Consider the following 25,417-nt stretch of genomic DNA (forward strand, 5'->3'; position numbering starts at 1 on the left):
CAGCCTCTCTCAAAGGAGAGATGTTTTCATCCCCTTTATCATATTTTTGCACTTCTCTGCACCTTGTCTGTCTTGAGAAGGAGCAACCAGAGCTGCACACACAATACTCAAGATGCAGGTGCACCACGAAGCGATATAGAGGCAATATGATACTTACCTTTATTCAACTTGCAGTGAAGGAAAACCAGCTATACCAAGTAGACAGTGTGAATCACATCCAATTCCCTCTATAAACCAATCCATATATTTCATCCTCCTCCCTTAACTCCCATCCCCATAAGCTATCATACAGATAATTAAAATGCATTTAACAGTTTCTAAGTAGGATGTCAATAGATACAATAAATATACAGATATGTTTTCTGTTTTATTCTACATTAGAGATGTGCATTCGTTTTTGCCGAATTGGAAAATTGCAATGAAATTGTCCAATTCGGTATGTTTCAGGAGCCCGAAAAAAATCAGGATTTTCCCGTTTTTTCGCAAAAATTCGTTTTTCCGATTAGTGCGCACTAACGGGAGTCAGTGTGCGCTAACTCCTGCTAGCGCACACTAACAAAAAGTAACAAAATCTAAAGGTTTTTGTTAGCACGCACTAACTAAAAATCGATTTTTCGTGAAAAAAAGACCCGAACCGAAAAAAACGACATTTTCCATGGCGTCCGAAAAACGAAGAACGACACAAACACAAAAAACGATGCACATCTCTATTCTATATTCCTTTTCAGATCATTCCTAACATTCTACAAGGACTCTATGTTCCTTTTCAGGACCTTGGAGAATCCAGCATCGTGTATCTGTAGTTGGGATTATTTTTTCCTATGTACATCACTTTGCACTTTTCTTCTAAATTTCATCTGCCATTCAGTCCATTCTCCAAGTCTCACAAGGTCCTTCCGCCTCACAATCCACTGCTGTTTTAACAAATTTGAATATTTTGTCATCTGCAGATTTGATCACTTCACTTGTTCCTTTCCAGATCATTTATGATTGCTAAATAGTACAGGTCACAGTTATGATCCCTCTGGTGCTCTACTAATGGCCTTTCTCTATTTGGAAAACTGACATTTAGTCCTTCCCTCTGTTTCTGGCATTTTAATCAGTTACAAGTCCACAACAGGACGCTGCCACCTATCTCATGACTGTAATTTCCTAAGGAGTCTCTTATGGGAGACTTTGTCAAATGCCTTCTGAAAATCCAAATATTATATCAACTGGCTCACCTTTATCTACAGGTTTATTTACACTTTCAAAAATCTTCAAAAATTTGGTAAGGCAAGACTTCCCCTTGCTAAAAGCATGTTGACGATTCCCCATTATAGCCAGGGATTTTTTTATTTTAAGAATGACTTTTTTACTAATGTCACCGATGTCAGGCTCACTGGTCTATAGTTTCATGGATCACCTCTGGAACCCTTTTAAAATTGGCTTCACATTGACCACCTTCCAAATTGGCTGTTTTAAATGATAGGTTACAGAGGGTCTACTGTAAGCATATGCTCTGCTGCTGCTTGTTGCAAGACTTTGTTGAAGCTGAGAGAGGACGGGAGGACCACGATTAAGAACATAAGAAATTGTCATGCTGGGTCAGACCAAGGGTCCATCAGCCCAGCATCCTGTTTCCAACAGAGGCCAAACCAGGCCACAGAACTTGGCAATTACCCAAATACTAAGAAGATCCCATGCTACTGATGCAATTATAGCAGTGGCTATTCCCTAAGTAAACTGATTATAGCCGTTAATGGACTTCTCCTCCAAGAACTTATCCCAAACCTTTTTAACCCAGCTATACTAACTGCATTAACCACGTCCTCTGGCAACAAATTCCAGAGCTTAATTCTGTCTCAATTTGGCTAGACAGATTTGGTTCCTACTCCATAGAGCGATGTCATAAGGGAACCAGTCAGCCTGGGGAATTCCATATCTCCCATCACTCAGGATCAAGTTGCACCTTTCCAGCATCAGGTCCCTGACTCTCACAGCCTGAATTTTGAGAGGGTAATTCTGCAGCCCTTGGATCTTTCAGAGGGATGTGTCTTGTGTTCTATTAGTTTTAAGAAAGGTATCCACAAGGAGTCCCTGTGGACTAAAATGCAGAGGTTTTGCTTGTGTTGTGAGCAAAAGGCCTTAGTTCCTTTCTCTTGAAATGCACAAAAGGTGCTTTATTGCCTTCTACATTTGTCCGAGTCAGGTCTCAAGACCAACTCAGTAATAGTTTGTCTCAATACAGTTGGCACTTATTACCAATATATAGAAGGTAGACCTTTCTCTTTAAAGCCTTTGGTTGTCCAATCCATGCAGGGCCTGCTTCGTTTGAAGCCTTCCATCATGCTTTCTGCTGTGTCTTGGGATCTGAGTGTGAACTGATTTAGCTTGTGAAAACTCCCTGTGAGCCACTTCATTCCTGTAGCCTGAAGTACTTGACGTGGATGGTCATATTTTTGTTGGGGGTGACGACAGCTGCAAGATCAACAAAACTCAGGCTCTAGTAATTTATCCATCTTATAATAAGTTTTATCATGATAAGATGGATCTGCTCATCCATCCTAAATTTCTGCCTAAGATGTCAGAATTCCATCTTAATCAGTCAATCGTCCTTCTGCAATTCTTTCCCAGGCCACATTTCCACCAAGGTGAACTGCACAGTTTGGACTGCAAAAGAGTCTTGGCCTTCTACCTGGTGCGGACTAAAGCCCATAGAAAGTCCACCCAGCTTTGTTTCTTTTGACTCCAACAAACTAGGGATTGCCATTGTTGGCTAACAGATTGCATCTCCTTCTGTTATGCCCAGGCGGGCCTGAATCTGGTGGGCCGTGTTGGAGCTATGGCAGCATCGGTAGCCCACATAAGATCGGTCTCCATGGAGGAGATCTGCAAAGCTGTGATGTGAAGTTGTCTCTACACATCCATGTCATATTACTGTTTGGGCAGGCAATCATGATGCGACAGTAGGTTCAGCCAGTCTGTCCTGCAGAATCTCCTTGAGGTGTAGAACCCAACTCCATTGCCTCCTAAGGTTCGTTGTTTATGTTCCAGACTGCACCTCATAGGGAAGATATAAAAAGGAAAAAAAAACACTTGTTCCAACAAAATAGTTTTGTTGTGCTTATTGGCATTGTGTTCCCCTTTTTGTTTAGGACAGTCTACAGCTATGGATTCCCTAATTGTGCGAACCTGCTTGTCCTCAGAGAAAGCAAAGAAACTTACCTGTAAAAGGTGATCTCCGAGAAGAGCAGGATGTCAATCCTCACAATATCCATCTGCATCCCTTGGAGTTGGCGTCTCCAAGTTTAAGCTAATAACGTAGCTTGAGGGGGCCCCTGCACGGACGCATGCTAGCATGTCAGCCTGCACATGCCAAATAGGGAGCAGTTAAAGTTCTAGAAACTTTGACATAAAAGTTACGGTCTGGGCTCCATTGGATGATTGACATCCTACTGTCCTCAGAGAACACTTAGTACAGGTAAGCAACTCTGCTTTCTCCAAACGCCACTTCCCTTCCTTCCTCTCCTTCCCACCACACACACAGCACAGAATCTCCTTCCACACTCGGACAGCGAGGAGAAAGAGGAGCCTGGTTTCCAGTGCTTGCAGACAGGAAGACACCCCACCCCCATACAGACTGACAGGAAGACATCCCCACCCTCATACAGACAGACAGGAAGACACCCCACCCCCATACAGACAGACAGGAAGACATCCCCACCCCCATACAGACAGACAGGAAGACACCCCCTCCCCCATACAGACAGACAGGAAGACACCCCCACCCCATACAGACAGGAAGACATCCCCCATCCCACCCCCATACAGACAGACAGGAAGACCCCCCACCCCATACAGACAGGAAGACATCCCCCAGTCCACCCCCATACAGACAGACAGGAAGACACCCCACCCCCATACAGACAGACAGGAAGAATCCCCCACCCCCATATAGACAGACAGGAAGATAACTCCACCCCCATACATACATACAGACAGGAAGACACCCCACCCCCCATACATACATACAGACAGGAAGACAACCCCACCCCCATACAGACAGACAGGAAGACATCCCCACCCCCATACATACAGACAGGAAGACACCTCCACCCCCATACAGACAGACAGGAAGTCACCCCCACCCCCATACATACAGACAGGAAGACATCCCCACCCCCATAAAGACAGACAGGAAGACACCCCCACCCCCATACAGACAGACAGAAGACACCCCCACCCCCATACAGGACAGACAGGAAGACATCCCCACCCCCTTACAGGCAGACAGGAAGACATCCCCACCCTCATACAGACAGACAGGAAGATATCCCCACCCCCTTACAGACAGACAGACAGGAAGACACCTCCACCCCCTTACAGACAGACAGACAGGAAGACACCTCCACCCCCTGACAGACAGACAGACAGGAAGACATCCCACCCTCATACAGACAGACAGGAAGACACCCCCACCCCCATACAGACAGACAGGAAGACACCTCCCCCCCCCTACAGACAGACAGACAGACAGACACCCCCCACCCTGCCCCCTCTTCCCTTGATGCCATGTGACAGAAGCCCTTCTCACAGCATCATGGTGTGGTATGGTGAGACTTCTCCCTCAAAGTAGAGCATGGCCATGCATTGGAGATCCTTTCCAGACCAGACAGGAGGACAACCCTGTTTCCAGTGCCCCAAGGTGAGGTGGAGGCAGAGCCCCATCCCGTGGCTGCTACTAAACAGATTTCTCTATGTTTGAAATTTTGCAGTTCCATGACTGGATGTTGAAACTCTGCGGAGGAGGAAAGTGGGAACTGAGCAGAATTAAAAAGAAATGATATGAAACGTCATCCTGCATACACGAGAGAAGTGATCGCCGGGTGGCAGCAACCTGCCAATGCTTAATTAGGAAGAGATTTCATGAAATTATTTTTTTTAAATAACTATTTTAAAAAATCAACTCTTTGGTTCTGAGTTGATTGCTTTCCTTTTTATATGCAGAGGAGTAAGCAACTCCTTCAGAATTTGGCAAGCTACCCAGAGGAAGAGGCGGGGATTTCTGTCTGTCTCCTGAGAGCAGGAGAACATCGTAGGGGATGGGAGGTGTCCCTGAGACAGAGACGGGCAGTAAGGAAAACCTTTCCCATTCATTTGCCCATACTCTAAAAGGTGAATTTTAAAAGCGATATGCGCACCAAAACCGGGAAATGTCCACCTAATTTTATAACCCGCCCACATCCACGCAGAGAACTGCTGCACAAATATTTCCATCGGGAAAAGAAGAGGCGGAATGTGAGCAGGGCAGGAGCTTTCCGGTCTATTTCAGCACAACTTTACTTCTGCTACGGATGAGGTGTAAGAATAAAACAATTCCTAGGCACACAGGAAGTGATTGAGGGGTCTGGGTTAACTGGGGGGAGTGCCAGCAAAAGAACCAGGGGTTCTTTAAGTTCTAGCTGTAGACTGGGCAAACTGGTGAAACTGGTCATGGCCTGGATGCCGCCTGTTTATAAAATTCCTCATTTGCGTGTCTCAAAGGCTACATTTCCTGCTATTGTGCACACTTAAAATTAGGAGCACATGTACATGCACTTGGCCTGTTATATAAATGCACTTGTGTGTACGATGTAAGTTTTCAGCATATCTGACTGCGCCCATTCTAAAGTTACCATTGCTGTCTCTTTATTCACTAATATACTGAGAGACTGTTATGATAGAGCTTGGGCTGGAGAAATATACATACATTTAGTAGATCGGAAAGTAGGGAATTCCTGGAGCGATGTCCTATTTTGACCTCCATATAAGCCTCTCGTATGGACATTTTTGTGTGCCTATCATGTAAACCTCTCAGATGGACAGAATGTATAGAAATGTTGGACATTTAAAATTCAAAGGATAATATTAAGCTGAAGATTAAGAAACAATTTTTGCTGCAATATTAAGAGACTGTTTCAGCTGCTGGCAAGTGCCAATTGTTTACTTTTCAGTCAGGACATTCCACTGAAAGGTAAATAGTTGGCACTTGCCAATTGATAGACGTATTTGGAATGAGCCTGGAACTTCAGCATTGCAAAATAGTGATCAGCTGGAACCTGCAATTTCGGAGACTATAGCTGAAAAGCATCCTATGTACATACAACAGAGGCCAAGCATTATCCTGTGTGGGAACACCTAAAGCCCCATTACCACATGATGTAGATCCTGACCTGGATCCATGGGTGGACAAAACATCTGAATTAGGTCCAACCAATGAACTGAGACATATTCCGTCCTGTTGGGTATTAAGAGCTCTATAAAAAAAGACTGAGTTTGAAATCAGAAGTCTGACTTGCGACCAGACAACTAGCCCCAACACAGATGAGATCAGAAAGGGAGACACCAACCTTCAGCGAAGCATCCAGAGGAGTCATGGACCATTGACCAAAGTACAGGACACCTCACTTCAGAAAGTGGTAAGAGGGAGAAAAAGTATGGGCATTTAGAAAAGCACTACTTTGCACATCAAATAGTATGGGGAATTGAATACTGACTATATGTGTGTATATATAAATAAATCAAGAATAAAGAAATGTATATATTATCTTAGAGTCTTTGGATTGTGCTGAAGTATGCAAAGTGCCGGAGTGAGTATATACTGCCCATGGTAGATATACATTGCCTGTTATCCTGCTCTCCAAGTGGGGCTTCAACCACTGAGCAATGATCTATATATTGATCAGACAATAGATAGATGTTCAGCTCTTTCCACCATTAAACTTCTCGTAACACTGCCCACCCATGCTCATTAAGGACTTCTCAACCCTTCCAATTTCACCCCTATCTCAAACCTCCCATTTATTGCCAAGCTTATTGAAAGAGTTGTTAATACACAACTTATAGACTATCTTGAAAACCACTCGATCCTCCATGTCTCGCAATTCGGCTTTCGGAAACATTTCAACACCGAATCGCTACTTCTCACCCTATCTGGCCACCTCCTGAGAGGAAATGGACCAAGGTCACAGCTCACCCTCCTCGCCCTCCTTGATATCTCTGCGGCTTTCGACACCATCTGCCATAATCACCTCCTTACCCGTCTAGAAAGCATTGGCATCTCAGGCCTAGCCCTTGCCTGGTTCATGTCCTACCCTCTCGAACAGAAAGTTCTCTGTTAAAATTGGTAATGCCTTATCCATCCCCCATCCTCTTCAACAAGGAGTCCCACAAGGTTCATCACTCTCATCCACCCTTTTCACATCTACCTCACCCCACTCTGCCAGCTTCTCTCTGAACTCAAACTAAAGTTCTATCTATATGCAGATGATGTCCAGAGCATCATACCTATTCACAACTCTATCTCTGACGCCCTGAGGCACTGGGAAAACTGCCTCGCGGCCATCAACTCTCTACTCACCAACCTCCACCTCGCACTCAACACCAATAAAACTGAACTTCTACTTATTTCCCCCACTCTCCCCCTTTCCTCCCCCCCCCCCCGTCTAATGACCCCAATCTCAACATCACTACAGCCCAACCCTTCGTGAGGGACCTTGGAGTTCTCCTTGATCAACAACTCAGCATGAAGAATACGTCAGCTCCATACTTAAAGGTTTCTTCAAACTCAATGTCCTAAAAAAACTTAAACCACTGCTATACACCCAAGACTTCCGCACAGTAATCCAAGCCACTATCTCCTCTAAATTGGACTACTGTAACTCACTCTTCCTAGGGCTCCCCTACTCCACAATAAAACCCCTACAAATGTTACAAAATGCGACTGCTAGAATCATCTCAAATACCCGTAAATCTGAAACACATCACCCCTATCCTTAAGACTTACACTGGCTCCCTATCCCCTCCCGAATTCACTACAAAACCCTGACCATTGTACATAAATCCATTCACGCTCACATTTCCAACTGGCTAGACATTCCTTTTAAGACTCATCAGTCTACCCGGCCCACCAGAACTGCCAACAAAGGCACTCTACTAGTACCCTCCCTTAAAACAGCCCCACCTCTGCTCCATATGCGACCGTGCCCTCTCAGTTGCTGGCCCTTCACTCTGGAACTCCCTCCTATATTCCTTATAGTAAGGAGCTCTATGTTCGCCTGTTGTTAAGCTACATTTTTACGCTGCTCTTGTGTTATCCCCCTCCCAGTTCTTTCTCCCTGTTAATATGTACTTTCAAACCTGCTGTTCAAATGTGAACCAATATGATGTCCCTACTAATACTGGTATATAAAAGTCTCTAAATAAATAAATAAATAAATCCATATATACCAGACTTAACCTAGTTCAACTTCTTCACAGAATTCAAAATGAAAACTCACCCCGTACCTAGTAAAAAGCCCTTTCCCTCTCCCCGTCCCAAAATAAGTTTTCATCCATACTGCAGTGTCCACGAGGACCACGTTAAGTGAAAAGGGACTCAAATACTCTTCTCTAAGGCCACCAAAATGTGTTTTAAAAAGAACTTTCTCCCTATTTATGTGACATGGGTAGGAGAATATCTCAGCCACCCAAACAACGTTGTACATGGCATCTCCACTCAGTTATTTTACAACACTGTAATTACACTAAAGATTCACTAAGTACCTGCACTTCACTGCTACTTGGACTCCTTAATGCCGAGTCAGCAAACAGTAAACCTCAATACATCCTCAGATTCATTAAAAAATATAATCTCTGCATCCTATTCCTGACGGAGACCTAGATTGGAGAGGGTGACAATGTCATACTAACTCAACTCTGCCCATCTGGCTATCTTATACACCACACCCCCTGTCCTATCATCTTTAGCCACTCCTGGCTCTCAACCTAATTGCTTCCAAACACATAGGCAAGTCTGATTGCCTTGTCATAAAACTTCAAGGCAACGAAGGACTCAAACTTGTCCGCATCTTCTGTCCACCAGACACCCATCCTGACTCGTTCTCAGACTCTCAGAATTCCTCTCTAACATGGCCACTATGTCACACAAACTTAGTTCTTGGAGGCTTCAACTATCATGCAGAGAACCCCCCCTCATCATCACTGCTACTTTCATTTGGAACATGAAGGATCTTGTATTCACCCAGTTAATCAAGATCCCAACTCACAAACACAGTCACTTCCTTGACCTAATTTTCATTCTGAAAACATTGATCTTGACCCCACTTCACTTGCAGTAAACCCAGACTCATGGTCAGATCACTGTCTGGTTCAAGTCACCATTCATATCCCAAACTATCATTGAGGAACCTTTCCTCTGTCACAAGTGAAGATATAAAACAACTTTTTAACATATCACAAACTCAGACCTGCTGAATCACCAGAAGCCCTATTTTAACAATGGAACAACAAATTCACTACAATAATTAACACCCTTTCTCTGCTAAAATCCAGGTCAATTAAATGCTGTAGAAATATCCCATGGTTCCATGAAGGCCACGTCCTCTTGAAACAGCAAGCTCATTACCTTAAAAGAACTTGGCAAAGCATAAAAGGACAAAAACGTCCATTACTGCAAGGAACATGCAGAGAAATATAAAACAGCCATTCACCAGGCAAAAAGGGACTACATCTAGGGACAGCTAGACCTGGCCATGAAATCATCCAAGTAACTATTTGAACTAATACAAAACCCTCCAAACCTAACATAGTATTGACAGCAGAAAAAGACCAATTGGTCCATCCAGTCTGCCCAGCAAGCTTCCTATCGGGCCGATACAGAAAAACCCATGGGAGAGCCGGCGAGCACCTCCTCTCCCGACGCGCGCCCAGGCCACTCTCCTGGGCGCTTGATTCAGTAAGAAAAAATATGTAAATGAGGGCCCGCGGTAAAAGGAGGCGCTAGGGACACTAGCGTGTCCCTAGCGCCTCCTTTTTGAAGAAGTGGCGGCTGTCATTGGGTTTGACAGCCGGCGCTCAATTTTACCGGCATTGGTTCTCGTACCTGCTGGTGTCCCGTTTTCCAACCCGCGGGCCGTGGGCAGATTTTAATTTTTTTTTTACTTTTGGGGGCCTCCGACTTAATATCTCTATGATATTAAGTCGGAGGGTGTACAGAAAAGCAGTTTTTCTGCTTTTCTGTACACTTTCCTGGTGCCGGCTGAAATTAACTCCTGCCTTTGTCAGGCGTTACTTTCTGTATTGCGCATGTTGCAATTTGCATGTTGTGGGCGCTATTAATTTCGGGGGGGGGGTGTGTGTTGGCAGCGCGTTTTCCACGCGCTATTACCCCTTACTGTATAAGTTTGGCCTTGAGAGGGCTCGCCTGTTGAAGAATGGATATTCTTCTGTGGATGATTGCCACCTTACTAGTATCCTTAGATAAATATTTCTACTAATCTAATTATATATAAATCAGTCAAATTTCATCCAGCCAAAGTAGAAGCCTCTTCACCCAAGGAAGCCTTGCAATTGAAAGATAAATTGTTACATAATCCACCAACCTTGTGGCTAGCCAAAACCAGTTCACCCTCTCCCACTAGAAGCAGTGCCTATACTTAAAATGTATTACTCTCTCTGTTCAGACCCAGAAAGTCAGTATAATTTGCACACCTTTTGGCTGTGATAAAATGTCTGCCCCTCCTACAACCAAAGCACTCCATCCTGCCTCCCTTGTGACTGTATCTGCCTCTGTGGTCATCAGAGGCTGCGTTTGAACCTTCCACCAGTAGTCTGCGGCACTCCTCTCCCTGGAACACCCGCGAGGGCTAGGCCCTCCCACCTGCTGGTGATGTCATCGCGTGCAGGTAAAGGCATGAGCATGATGCCAGAGGCACCATGTGCCGAAGGGGCGCACCAAAGAGGTATGCCCCTTTGTTGCACCCCTTTGGGCACTGGTACTGATTATTTAATTACTTCTTGGGGAGAGAATATTCTTGGTTCCTCTTTTCTCTATATTGTTGGTTTGTAAAGATATGGAAGGTGACAATATTGACGTCATTATTAATAGAGGAAGATATGGAAGTGGACCTCCCAAATGTAAATTTAAGAGAAACCGAACATTAAATTTAATATCTTTGCAACCCAGTCCGCATTTTTTCATGTCAGTTTTTCTGTCTTTATTTCTAATTGCTGCGCAGTCTCTTTCGAAGAAGATTCCTATTATTAATGATCTTCTAGTTGAATCCCTCCCTGATGTCTTGTATCACTGAAACATGGTTTGAAAGTACTGATTTAGTTTTGATTAATCAAATTTCTCAAGAGCAACACAATATATTTTCTATACCCAGAGCCAGTAAGAAAGGAGGCGGCATCCTCCTGATAGCTAACAAGAAATTTAAATTAGTAAAACAACATTTCGCTATTATTTTTCCTTTTGAAACTGGTCTTTTTAAAAGTAGTTTCTTGCAGATACATTTAACTTATGCTCCTCCCAACCTCTTAGAACATAATAGTTCCCCCCTATTCTACAACATCTGCACTGGCTCCCAATTCCATATCGTATAACATATAAAATTCTGTCTACAATACACAACCTACTCTACAATACCAATTCCATCTGGCTATGCTCATTATTAAGAATTTACAGACCCACTAGACAACTCCGTTCCCTTGATAAATGCATTCTTGAAGTACCTACAGTAAAATCCGTAAGTTTAGCATTAACCCGTAAACGAGCATTCTCTGTCGCCGGTCCAATACTGTGGAACTCACTCCCAGAACATATCCGCCTGACAGCCAACCGTACAGAATGGGTTTTCGTTCTCCAGCTCCTATACCCTAGGCCTGCTCCCTCCTTTTAGTCCTCCCCACATCGTCGCCCTATGATTGCTGCTCAACATCAATGTAAAGTATTAAGATCTTCTGCATAATTTCCCTCCCCCACCCCTTTCCCCCCTTCCTACTTCTCTTGTCCCTTTGAACTAGTTTGTCAATTCAATACTCTCCCTTTGAACCCCCTGCTAAATACTCACTTTGTAAATACGCACCACTAACTTATGTAAATTGCTGACTATACATTTATCTACCTTCACAAATGTTTAACCATAGTTACCTGGTGATGTTTATTTGTTTTTTGTTTTGTTTTTTTGCTGTTCTGTGTTCCTTGTAAAGGATTCGCCCTTTTAGTGGCCTCCTATCTTGTTTCATGTAAACCAGTACGATGTGCAAACAGAGTGGACACGCCGGAAGGAGTGGAGAGAATGAGACAGGATCTAAGGAAACTGGAAGAGTGGTCGAAGACATGGCAGCTGAGATTCAATGCAAAGAAATGCAAAGTCATGCATATGGGGAGTGGAAATCCGAATGAAATGTATGGGGGGGGGAAGGCTGATGTGCACGGAGCAGGAGAGGGATCTTGGGGTGATAGTATCTAATGATATGAAGTCTGCGAAACAATGCGACAAGGCGATAGCAAAAGCCAGAAGAATGCTGGGCTGCATAGAGAGAGGAATATCGAGTTAGAAAAGGGAAGTGATTATTCCCCTGTACAGGTCCTTGGTGAGGCCTCACCTGGAGTACTGTGTTCAGTTCTGGAGACCGTATCTTCAAAAAGACAAAGACAAGATGGAAGCGGTACAGAGAAGGGCGACCAGGAAGGTGGAGGATCTTCATCAGATGACGTACGAGGAGAGATTGAAGAATCTAAATATGTACACCCTGGAGGAGAGGAGGAGCAGAGGTGATATGATACAGACTTTCAGATACTTGAAAGGTTTTAATGATCCAAAGACAACGACAAACCTTTTCCGTAGGAAGAAAATCAGCAGAACCAGGGGTCACGATTTGAAGCTCCAGGGAGGAAGATTCAGAACCAATGTCAGGAAGTATTTCTTCACGGAGAGGGTAGTGGATGCCTGGAATGCCCTTCCGGAGGAAGTGGTGAAGACCAGAACTGTGAGGGACTTCAAAGGGGCGTGGGATAAACACTGTGGATCCATAAAGTCAAGAGACCGCCAATGTAGAGTGGGTGGCTCACCAGAAAGATGGCTACTGCCCGGAGACAATACCCTTATTAAATAAACATACAGATGCTTACTGTGACTCCAACATCGCTCTAAGCTTCAACGGCAAGAGGAAATGTGGAAAAAAGGATTTGCTATCACAAAGAGGGGAGTAGCTGGCTTGTTACGGCGGTTACTACCCCAAACCAAATAAGCCTAATACTTCACTTTCCAAGCATATACAGCATAGTTCTCTGCTTCAACGGCAGGGGAGAAGAAAAGAGGGTTCGCACTCACAAAGCGGGGAGTAGCTGGCTTATTACGGCGGTTACTACCCCAAACCAAATGTGCCTGATACTTCGCTTTCGATGCATATCCAGCATGGCTCTCTGCTTCATGGCATTGGAGAGGCTGATACATCAAGCATTTCCAGCATAGCTCTCTGCTTCAACAGCAGGGGAATAAGAAAAGCTGAGGCTTCACGCATATCCAGAATAGCTTCAACTGCAGGGGAGAAGAAAAAAAAAAAAAAAAAAGGATTCGCACTCACAAAGCAGGGAGTAGCTGGCTTGTTACGGCGGTTACTACCCTAAACCAAAAGGGCCTGATACTTCACTTTCAATGCATAACCAGCATGGCTCTCCGCTTCAACGGCAGGAGAGAAGAAAAACAACCAATAGGGGCTGTATGACATAGTCTGGGTAAAGGGAATAAACATGGGTGTAGCTTGCTTATTGCAGCAGTTACTACCCCTACTACCCCTAACTAATCAAGCTAGGTATTTCACTTGGATGCAGCTCCATCACTGCTCTCTACATTAATGGTGGGGGTGGAAGGGAAATAGAACCAAGAGTTAAGAGAAAATGATAAGTATGAGAGAAAAAAATGTGTGAAGCTTGCTGGGCAGACTGGATGGGCCGTTTGGTCTTCTTCTGCCGTCATTTCTATGTTTCTATGTTTCTATGTTTCTATAAAAATGTTAAATAAATAAATACATTCCCATCAAACACCTTAAAATGGTTTCTAATATCGCAAAACCAGTTGCCAATATAGTTAATTTATCAATCGAAATGGGGATTTTTCCAGATAGCTTAAAAAGTGCTATCATAAAACCTATTTTGAAAAATAAAAACTCTGATGTGAATCAATTAAACAATTACAGAGCAATTTCTAATTTGCCATTTTTATCCAAGTTAATTGAAAAAGTTGTTCAAACACAATTAACTGATTATCTTGATGAGAATGTTTTGTTCCCATCCCAGTTCTTGATCTCCTTATCTGATACTATTCTTAGAGGAATGGATTCTAAGCAGTCATACTTATTGATAATGTTAGATATATAATCAGTTTTCGATACTATTGATCATGATATTCTGATCCAAAGTCTCAAACTGTTATTACAGGCAAAATGCTCTGTTGATTTGAATCTTATCTCAAAAATCATTCATATAGGGTTAAAATAAGGACTTCATTTTCTGATATAATTTCTTTATCTAGAAGAGTTCCACAAAGGTCTTCACTGTCAGCTACCCTTTTTAACCTATATATGCTCCCATTCTGTAAATTTTTGTCCGGATTGGGTTTAACATATTTTATTTACGCTGATGATGTTCAGTTTTTGGCTCCAGTAACGAATTCAATTGAAGATTCCCTGAAACTGTTAGGGATATATCTCTCCTCCATTTATCAATTGCTTTCACACTTGAAGCTAGCACTTAATCAACAAAAAACTAAAATAATTATTTTATGTAACAGATTAAACTGTGAGTCTATTAAGAAATATAAAATCGATCAACATGAGTTTGATGTGGTGGATCATGCTAGAGATTTATGGGTAATTTTAGATAGTGAACTTCTCCCCTCGAAATAGAAACCATGCTAAAGAAGATGAAATCCTCTTCTCATCTGACGGATCCCATCCCCTCAAAACTACTGATCACCATCCCAAAAACAATCTCTAAGCCATTCGCAAAAATTATCAACTGCTTCCTTATAACAAAGATTAGTACCAGATTCTCTAAAACTTGCTTCTATTAAACCACTACTAAAGAAACCCAACTTGAATCCAACTGACCCGGCTAACTTTCAACCCATCGCCAACCTCCCATTTATCTCCAAACTCATGGAGAAAACGGTCAACAACCAACTCTCAGAATACCTAGACGAACACAAGATTCTCACCCCAGCTCAGTTTGGATTCCGTAAATCGCTGAATACTGAATCCCTTCTAATCTCGCTCATGGACAGTATCCTCTTGGGCCTTGATAAAAAGACAACTTTTCTTCTGGCGCTGCTCGATATTTCAGCTGCTTTCGACACCGTGAATCATTCCATCCTCATCAACCGTCTCTCAGACATCGGCATCTCAGGAACAGCCCTCAACTGGCTCATGTCTTTCCTCTGCAATAGGAACTTCAAGGTAAGAACAAGTAACAAATAGGGATGTGAATCGTTTTCCATATCGTCTTAACGATAGAAATCGTGTGGCAGGGCAAGAAAATCGTCTTAGGCACGATTTTTTAGTTAAAAAATCGTTAAAAATCGTTTTTTCCGATTAGTGCGCACTAACGGGAGTTAGTGCGCACTAACGGGAGTTAGTGCGCACTAACTGGGAGTTAGTGCGCACTAACTGGGAGTTAGTGCGCACTAACTGAAAATGATACAATTTGACACTTTTCAGGTCAGTTAAGGTCAGTTTAGGAATGAATATGTATTCCTATTGGCTGCCCTCTTATTTATTCATGTTACCAAGTTTCCTACTGACAGTATATGGGGGATGGGAAATGGAAACAGTTGGTAGCTTGACAAAACAAGTAATGTGATCAGTCAATGTGACTAGAACTTGTGCCCTAACCCTGATACCAGGGGTATTGTGATCTTCCTGCACACAGTGCCCTATCCCTATTAATACCAGGAGTGTTGTGATCTTCCTGCACACAGTGCCCTATCCCTAATACCAGGGGTGTTGTCATCTTCCTGCACACAGTGCCCTATTCCTGATACTGGGGGTGTTGTGATCTTCCTGCACACAGTGCCCTATTCCTGATACCGGGGGTGTTGTGATCTTCTTGCACACATCCCGATATCAGGGATAGGGCACTGCGTGCAGGAAGATCACAACACTCCTGGTATTAATAGGGATAGGGCACTGCATGCAGGAAGATCACAACACTCCTGGTATTAATAGGGATAGGGCACTGCATGCAGGAAGATCACAACACCCCTGGTATCAGGGATAGGGCACTGTGTGCAGGAAGATCACAATACCCCGGAGGAGTGAGGGTCAGGCAGCTCCCCCCTGTCTGTGAAGCCAGCCTCTCACTAGTAATGCAGGGAGGGAGCTGTCTCAGACTTCACCATCCTCCCCCCCCCCTTACCCACACACCATTCACTAGCTGGGACATGGGGGAAGTCAGGAGTGACGGTCAGGCAGCTCCCCCCTGTCTGTGAGGCCAGCCTCTCACTAGTAATGCAGGGAGGGAGCTGTCTCAGACTTCACCATCCACCCCCCCCCCCCTCACCCACACACCATTCACTAGCTGGGACATGGGGGAAGTCAGGAGTGAGGGACAGGCAGCTCCCCCCTGTCTGTGAAGCCAGCCTCTCACTAGTAATGCAGGGAGGGAGCTGTCTCAGACTTCACCATCCTCCCCCCCCCCCCCCCTCAGCCACACACCATTCACTAGCTGGGACATGGGGGAAGTCAGGAGTGAGGGTCAGGCAGCTCCCCCCTGTCTGTGAAGCCAGCCTCTCACTAGTAATGCAGGGAGGGAGCTGTCTCAGACTTCACCATCCTCCCCCCCCCCCTCACCCACACACCATTCACTAGCTGGGACATGGGGGAAGTCAGGAGTGAGGGTCAGGCAGCTCCCCCCTGTCTGCGAAGCCAGCCTCTCACTAGTAATGCAGGGAGGGAGCTGTCTCAGACTTCACCATCCTCCCCCCCCCCCCACCCACACACCATTCACTAGCTGGGACATGGGGGAAGTCAGGAGTGAGGGTCAGGCAGCTCCCCCCTGTCTGTGAAGCCAGCCTCTCACTAGTAATGCAGGGAGGGAGCTGTCTCAGACTTCACCATCCCCCCCCCCCCCCTCACCCACACACCATTCACTAGCTGGGACATGGGGGAAGTCAGGAGTGAGGGTCAGGCAGCTCCCCCCTGTCTGTGAAGCCAGCCTCTCACTAGTAATGCAGGGAGGGAGCTGTCTCAGACTTCACCATCCTCCCCCCCCCCCTCACCCACACACCATTCACTAGCTGGGACATGGGGGAAGTCAGGAGTGAGGGTCAGGCAGCTCCCCCCTGTCTGTGAAGCCAGCCTCTCACTAGTAATGCAGGGAGGGAGCTGTCTCAGACTGGTATCAGGGTTAGGGCACTGTGTGCAGGAAGATCACAACACTCCTGGTATTAATAGGGATAGGGCACTGTAAGAGATGACTGTAGTAGATTGAATAAAGATCTGATGTTTCTGCTCTCCTCACACCAAACAAAAACAACACACAAGCAGAGAAGCCCTTCTTACAAAGCTGAGCTAGTGAGTTAAGTAGGAGGAAAAGTAAACATACTGGTGCCAGTGTGGCTACTTAAAAAATACACTTACCAACAATCAATTACATATATTTGAACTGTGTACAGTTCCAGCCAGGACCACCTTTCTAAAATGCACAGTGATTGGCAAATTCAACATGCACTAGCATTTCAGGTGCCTGCTAACAAAAATAATAAACAAACAAGTTCTAGTTACGTGAGTGCTGATCATTACATTACTTTTTTTGTCAAGCTTCCAACTGTTTCCATTTCACATCCCCCCAACCATATTGGTAACATCAATAGATAAGAGCACAGCCAGCCAATAGGAATACATACAAACATATTCATTCCTAAGTGACCTTTACTGACCTGGGAAGTGTGAACACTTTGTTTCATTTTCTGTTGGTGTTCGTTAGTTTCCAGTTCCATTTCCCATCCCCCCAACCATCACCTCAGTGGTAACATCAATAGATAAGAGGGCAGCCAGCCAATAGGAACACATATTCATTCCTAACTGACCTTCACTGACCTGGAAAGTGTTTATTTGTATCATTTTCAGTTAGTGCGCACTAACGGGGAGTTAGTGCGCACTAACTCGAGTTAGTGCGCACTAACACGATTTAACGATTTTTAACGATAAATCGTTAGAATTTCTATTGTATCGTGTTCTATAACGATTTAAGACGATATAAACATTATCGGACGATAATTTTAATCGTTGAAAAACGATTCACATCCCTAGTAACAAATAATCTCACCCCGTCAGGTCAACACTTGGAGTCCTGCAAGGATCCTCTCTCTCCCCTACTCTTTTTAACATTTATCTTCTCCCCCTCTGCCAACTCCTCGCAAATCTAAAGGTAACTCACTTCATTTACGCCGACAACGTTCAGATTCTCATTCCAGTTACTGAATCTATCCCCAAAACCCTCAACTTCTGGAACAGTTGTCTACAGTCTATCAACTTCCTCCTCGCCAGCCTTAACTTAGTATCAACACATCCAAAACCGAACTCCTGCTCATCTCACAGGATGACAGTGATCTGGCGGTCAGCAACCTCCATTCGCCCCAAACGACCTCCATCACCCATGTGAGAAACCTCGGTGTAATTCTGGAAAACCGTCTGAACCTAAAAAAAATTATCAAGAACACAACAAAGGAATGCTTTTATAAACTACAAATCCTAAAAAAGCTGAAACCCCTCCTACACTTCCATGACTTCCACACGGTACTCCAAGCCATCATACTCTCAAAAATAGACTACTGCAATTCCCTTCTACTCGGCCTTCCCGCTAATACCACTAGACCTCTACAGATGCTACAGAACACCACCGCAAGGATCCTGACCAATGCCAACAGAGGAGAGCATGTGACCCCCGTTCTTAAAAATGTAGACTGGCTCCCCATTAAATTCAGAATCCTTCACAAAGTACTAATGTTGATACACAAGACCATTCACATGCAGACCACTCTCGATCTAAATATCCCTCTTCGACATCACACGTCCTCCAGACCAATCAGAACAGCGTACAAAGGTACTCTTTATGCACCTCCTGCCAAGTCCTCTCTTAGGAAATGCGCCCTCTCCACTGCACAATGGAACGCTCTCCCCCTGACCTTCGCCAAGAACCCTGCCAGCGGACATTCAAGAAAAAGCTTAAGACGTGGCTTTTCAGACAAGCGTTTCCCTAAAGAACTGATGCCTCTCACAGACACTATATGCCACATGACACTTTCCTACTACAGTTATAAACGTTCATTACTCAATTGTTTTCTGTTTATATGCTGGTTTTCAACCACTTCTACCTTTGTTTTTTTCTTGACTATCCTTGTTTGATGTTAACCCTGTTCGAAATTACCCAGTTTGATGTATTTCTAACCTTTGGTTCTATGTAAACTGATGCGATATGTCTTTTCATGAACCTCGGTATAGAAAAGCTTTTAAATAAATAAATAAAATAACATGAATAAAACTATTTCAAATATGATTAGGGTGGTTTTAATAAATTACATATTTTAAAGAAACTAAAACCCTTACTATATTATAACGATTTTAGGACTGTTTTATAAGAACATAAGAACATAAGAAATTGCCATGCTGGGACAGACCAAGGGTCCATCAAGCCCAGCATCCTGTTTCCAACAGAGGCCAAAAACCAGGCCACAAGAACCTGGCAATTACCCAAACACTAAGAAGAACCCATGCTACTGATGCAATTAATAGCAGTGGCTATTCCCTAAGTATAATTGATTAATAGCCATTAATGGACTTCTCCTCCAAGAACTTATCCAAGCCTTTTTTGAACCCAGCTACACTAACTGCACTAACTACCTTCTCTGGCAACAAATTCCAGAGCTTTATTGTGCGTTGAGTGAAAAAGAATTTTCTCCGATTAGTCTTAAATGTGTTACTTGCTAACTTCATGGAATGCCCCCTAGTCCTTCTATTATTCGAAAGTGTAAATAACCGAGTCACATCTACTCGTTCAAGACCTCTCATGATCTTAAAGACCTCTATCATATCCCCCCTCAGCCGTCTCTTCTCCAAGCTGAACAGCCCTAACCTCTTCAGCCTTTCCTCATAGGGGAGCTGTTCCATCCCCTTTATCATTTTGGTTGCCCTTCTCTGTACCTTCTCCACGGATCTTTTCCAAGTTGGACTACTGTAATGCTCTTCTATTAGGCCTTTCGACCTCTTCTCTTAGACTACTTCAACTTTTGCAAAATGCAGCAGTCAGGGTGATAACTGGAACAAAAAAAATATCCTATTACTCTGATCTTGAAGGATTTACACTAGCTGCCCATTACATACAGAATACAATACAAAGTACTTTGTTTAATACATAAATCTGTATATAATGAAAACAATGAATGGTTAAATACATCATTGCATATTCACACTCCACAGCAAAATTTGCGATCAGGTAACAAAGGGCTTTTAACTATTCCATCCCTTAGATCAGCCCGATTGTATAAAGTGAGAGAAAGAACCTTACCATTGGCTGGGCCCAAATTATGGAATTCCCTACCGATGGAACTGAGACTAGAAACTAACTTTCAGACCTTCAAAAAAAATTAAAAACATGGTTGTTGAAACAGGCGTTTGGAGAAGCATGAGTTTGAGATTAACGAATATCAGACCTTTAAGATTAATTTAAAAAATATAGGTATTTGGAGAGTATTATTTAGCATCTGTTTTTATCCATACTAATTCTTATTTTATTTTATTTTTAACCTTTTTTAATTACTATTTTATATAATTTTATTTATGATACAGTCACATTCACATAAAACACAGGTATTGTTAAAATGCAAAACAAGATTTATTAATTGACTGCAATAGCTTACATTAAGGGATTGAATTAGTAATGGTACTATAAAATTAAATGCAATTGACTTTCGTGACCACTAGAGGGTGCCAAAAGGTTAAACATTTTCTCTTCTGCTAAATCACATTAGTAATGTGAAAGGAAGTTTATGGAGGTTAAGCTAGATATGCCATTCACAATAACATTAGCATGTTTTCAACTTGGTTATATACCTGTACTTTTTCAGTGTCTGCAGTGAAAATATACTTCAGAGAGTAATGTCATATTAAGTTATCTCTAAGTTTAAAATGAGTTCATATCCCAGGGATTTTGTAGCAGATGAGAAGGCTCTGTTGAGTTCAACAGCAAGAATTCTGTACTCTGGCTTTGCAGGACATTGTTGGCTTAATCTATCTTTTGATGCACATCTCTCTGGGATGATTTGTACATGTGAAGCTTATGTGCTGGTCTGTGAATCTTATAGTATCTTGTCAAACTGTTGTGTGGTGACTTCATCACACAGCTTGCCATTGGTTGAGATAGTTTGGAGAGGAGGAGGAGGAGGAGGCACAGTAAGAGCAGGTCTTCAGATGGTCAGCATAGGAAGGGTGCAACCAGTCTTGGCTAGCTTTTGGAGTAGTCACTATTCAGTGCATTTGTCCTGTTTGATTGCAAGCTCATCTGAGCAGGGACTGTCTCTGATATGTTTTTGCACAGTGCTGCATATGTCAAGTAGCATTACAAATGTGACACACAAATTTCAGATATGTACCAGTGAATGTCTCAGCTTTAATTGGCTCCAGTTGACATGTTTTTGTTGGAGCTGACCTTGCCGTTCAGGGAGGAGGATCACGGTATCATAGTCTTTCAGTGCATCATTCTTCCCCAGGCTATTTCTCAGTATTTTTATTTTCCAACTGACAAGTGTTTTAGATGAGAGAGATCACAGCATTACCTTTTTTTAGGGTTCAGCATTTTCACTATGATAAATTTCTTCAGTTATCTTTATATCACAGAACATGCTGCTAAATGTTTCAGATGCACCTCATCTTATACTCCTTCAATGGCATCCACTCAATCCATGCCACAAAGGAATGGGCAAAGGTTGGAGAGAGGCATCCAACCTTGGATAGCAAGAGGATGCCATGTGAGCATCCCTCCTGGTTCTCAATTGATGCTTTTTGTAAGGGACTTACGGCACAAATGCTGCAGCCTTGTCTCCACTACAAATCCTCTCCTGCAGATTGCACGACATTGAACATGCTCAATGCAATGTTTATCTCATTTATATCTTTCAATTAGAGCTTGTAGGGTAGGCCTTTATGTGCACTAATTACAACATTATGCCTTACACACTATGAACGGTACAACAATGTCTGAAAAACAGTTAACTGTGAACATTTGGTATGTACTATAAATATATTTTTTGGACATGCTCAACTTTTGAGTTACTCTCACTCCTCTTTGGCTGCATTCTTTTCTCTCTCTTGCCATCTCCCTCTCCTCCATCGCTCCTATGTCCTCTACTCCACACCTTCCACAATGTCATCTGAACTTGTTAGGTGAGCCATGAGTGTGGTCCAATGTTAGGTTTCTTATGTGCATGCTAAATAGTCCACAGAGGAGAGCAAACCATGCTAGTTTGGCTTGTTCACTAAAGTCTCACTTGCATCAGATGTTCTTTCATTTACTGGTTCTTCTGTGTAGATTTCCTCTGAGACCAGTTTAGGTTGCACGTTAGGGCCTGCACGACGTCTCTGCTAGCCTTTAGTGTATAGGTCCCACAATATAGTGATGTTGGTAAAAGTTACCTCCTCCAGATTTTCTCTGAGACTGGTTTAGGATGCATATTAGGGTCTGTGTGCTTTCTCTGCTAGCCTTTAATGTATAGGCCTCACAGTCTAGTGATGTTGCTAAATGTTACCACCTCCAGATTTTGGACCCTAAATTATTCTTTCTCCTAGGACAAGCAGGATGGTAATCCTCACATGAGGGTGACATCATCCAATGGAGCCCGGCATGGAAAACTTTTGTCAAAGTTTCTAGAAACTTTGGCCAGCAGACTGAGCATGCCCAGTCTGCTACTATCCGCGCGTCCAAGCGAGGTCCCCCTTCAGTCTCTTCTTTTCTGCAGTGCAGTTGCCTCACGGTCCATGGAGCTCCATGTTTTTTGTGTTTTTCTCTCGAATTTCTTTGAGTTTTTCTCAAATCCTCGTTGGGTCCCCCTTTGCAGTCAGTACTCTCCCGATACGGTAGGTTATTTTCCACTTTTGCTCGATCTCGCGGTTGATTCCTGACTTCCAACTCTCGGTGCCCGTCAGCCATCGACCACCTGCCGGGTCTTTTTCATGGCGTCAAGCAGTTTTCATCGGTGCCCCCAGTGCCCGCAGACCTTGTCCATCACGGACCCGTTTGAGGTTTGCATCCTGTGCCTGGGGGCCTCGCACAATGTCCTTGGATGTCGTCTGTGCGATCAGATGACACCCAAGGGGCATCATGCATGTCTCGACAAAAAGGAGAAGCTTTTGAGGAACCCGAAATCCTCCACTCCTGTGTCTGTCACTTCGACGCCCAAAGATCGCAGAGAGCCGTCCCCGTCTCTGCCTCTCATGGTCCCTTTGATTTCTACCTCCAAGGATCGGGGAGAGAGAGATTGATTCTCGGTGGTCTCTGCACAGGGTCATCGACCACCTTGGTGCTGGGGAAAGATCGAGCTGAGCATCGTAAGCAATCCTGGAAGCACTGGCACCAGTCACCATCCCAACACTGTTCCAGTTTTGGAGTGGCATCGGCAGCTGCCGAGCCACCACTGAAGCAGCACAGACCACCAGAGGCCCCATCCTTCAGTGCCCTCGGTAGCCCAAGGCGTTTCCCACTGATACCGGCGCCGGGCACCGTGCCACCTCGGGGACCCGAGGATGAGCCGGCGACCCCTCGTCTCCCTCCATTATTCCTGACCACTCAGGTCTTGCAGGAGGAGCTGGACCACAGGGTGCAATCGGCAGTGCTTAAAGCACTGCAAGGCTTTGAGATACTGGCACTACCGGCCCTCATACTGGTGCCCAAGCCTCCGCCATCAATGTTGGCACCCTTGCTGGAGCACCTGGACATCCTTCTCAGTGCCCCTACCGGCGCAGCCGGTGCCCAAGGGGCCGTCGATGCCGCGCTGGCCACCGATGCCCTCCACCGGAGCGATCAGGGATCCTCCGAGGAGGATGAAGCCTCCAGGCCCAGGCGCCCTCACCCATGGTTCCCCAAGCCGTTGCAGGACCCTTCTGGCTTGCCACAGCTGATGACCCTCTCGCTACAAGGGGATCCATCGGTGCCGTTGGTGCCCCTGCACCCCTTGGAGCCCAGGGTCGATGCCCCTGATGGCCCTCGCCCTCTGCGTCATGGCCCAAGTGAGAAAGAGTGTCCTTTATAACCCTTGGGGGTGATTACTCCACAGACTTCATCCTCCAAGTACTCTGATGACCCTCTCTCGGAGCCCTCGCTTCCAGAGGAGTGGCACCAGTCACCGCCTGAGGTACTGTCATTTGCGGGGCTTATTAGGTCTATGGCTGAGGCCATCCCCTTTCAGCTCCTTACGGAGGAGGATGCGCGGCATAAGATGCTGGAGGTGCTCCAGTTCATTGACGCTCCTAAAGAGATTGTGGCAGTTCTGATCCATGACATTTTTAAGGAACTTCTCCGCATGTGGGAGCACTCCATTTCCATCTCCCCAGTTGACAGAAAGGTCGATACCACCCACTTGGTGCACCAGGCCCTGGGGTTTGAAAGGAGGCATAGGATGACGTACGAGGAGAGATTGAAGAATCTAAATATGTACACCCTGGAGGAGAGGAGGAGCAGAGGTGATATGATACAGACTTTCAGATACTTGAAAGGTTTTAATGATCCAAAAACAACGACAAACCTCTTCCGTAGGAAAATAATCAGCAGAACCAGGGGTCACGATTTGAGGCTCCAGGGAGGAAGATTCAGAACCAATGTCAGGAAGTATTTCTTCACGGAGAGGGTGGTGGATGCCTGGAATGCCCTTCCGGAGGAAGTGGTGAAGACCAGAACTGTGAAGGACTTCAAAGGGGCGTGGGATAAACACTGCGGATCCATAAAGTCAAGAGGCCGCCAATGAAGAGTGGGTGACTCGCCAGAATGATGGCTATTGACACAATACCCTTATTAAATAAACATACACATGCTTACTGTGACTCCTACATCGCTCTAAGCTTCAACAGCAAGAGGTAATGGAAAAAAGGATTTGCACTCATAAAGAGGGGAGTAGCTGGCTTGTTACGGCGGTTACTACCCCAAACCAAATATGCCTGATACTTCACTTTCAATGCATATACAGCATAGCTCTCTGCTTCAATGACAGGGGAGAAGAATAACTGATACTTCACACATCCAGCAGAGCTCTCTGCTACAACGGCAAAGGAGAAGAAAAAGGGTTCGCACTCAAAACGCGGGGAGTAGCTGGCTTGTTACGGCAGTTACTACCCCAAACCAAATGTGCCTGATACTTCACTTTCCATGCATATCCAGCATGGTTCTCTGCTGCATCGGCATGGGAGAAAGACTGATACATCACGCATTTCCAGCATAGCTCTCTGCTTCAACGGCAGGGGAAAAAAAAAAAAAACAAAAAAACAAAAAACAAAAAACTGATGCTTCACGCATATCCTGCATAGCTTCAACGACAGGGGTGAAGAAAAAAAAAGGATTCGCAGTCACAAA

At 44.4% G+C, this 25,417-nt stretch overlaps 1 protein-coding gene across 1 annotated transcript in view; it reads right to left on the bottom strand.

The window, feature by feature from the left end:
- LOC115089350 (visual system homeobox 2-like) overlaps positions 1 to 23,175 on the bottom strand; it is a 131,791-nt gene extending 108,616 nt beyond the window's left edge. The window contains exon 1 of the mRNA XM_029597438.1: positions 23,073 to 23,175. Within this exon, the coding sequence (XP_029453298.1) occupies positions 23,073 to 23,175 (103 nt within the window). The remainder of the gene's footprint in view (positions 1 to 23,072) is intronic.
- Positions 23,176 to 25,417: the final 2,242 nt, after the last annotated feature.

Source organism: Rhinatrema bivittatum, chromosome 4, assembly GCF_901001135.1.
Source record: "Rhinatrema bivittatum chromosome 4, aRhiBiv1.1, whole genome shotgun sequence".
NCBI classification, from domain to species: Eukaryota; Metazoa; Chordata; class Amphibia; order Gymnophiona; family Rhinatrematidae; genus Rhinatrema; species Rhinatrema bivittatum.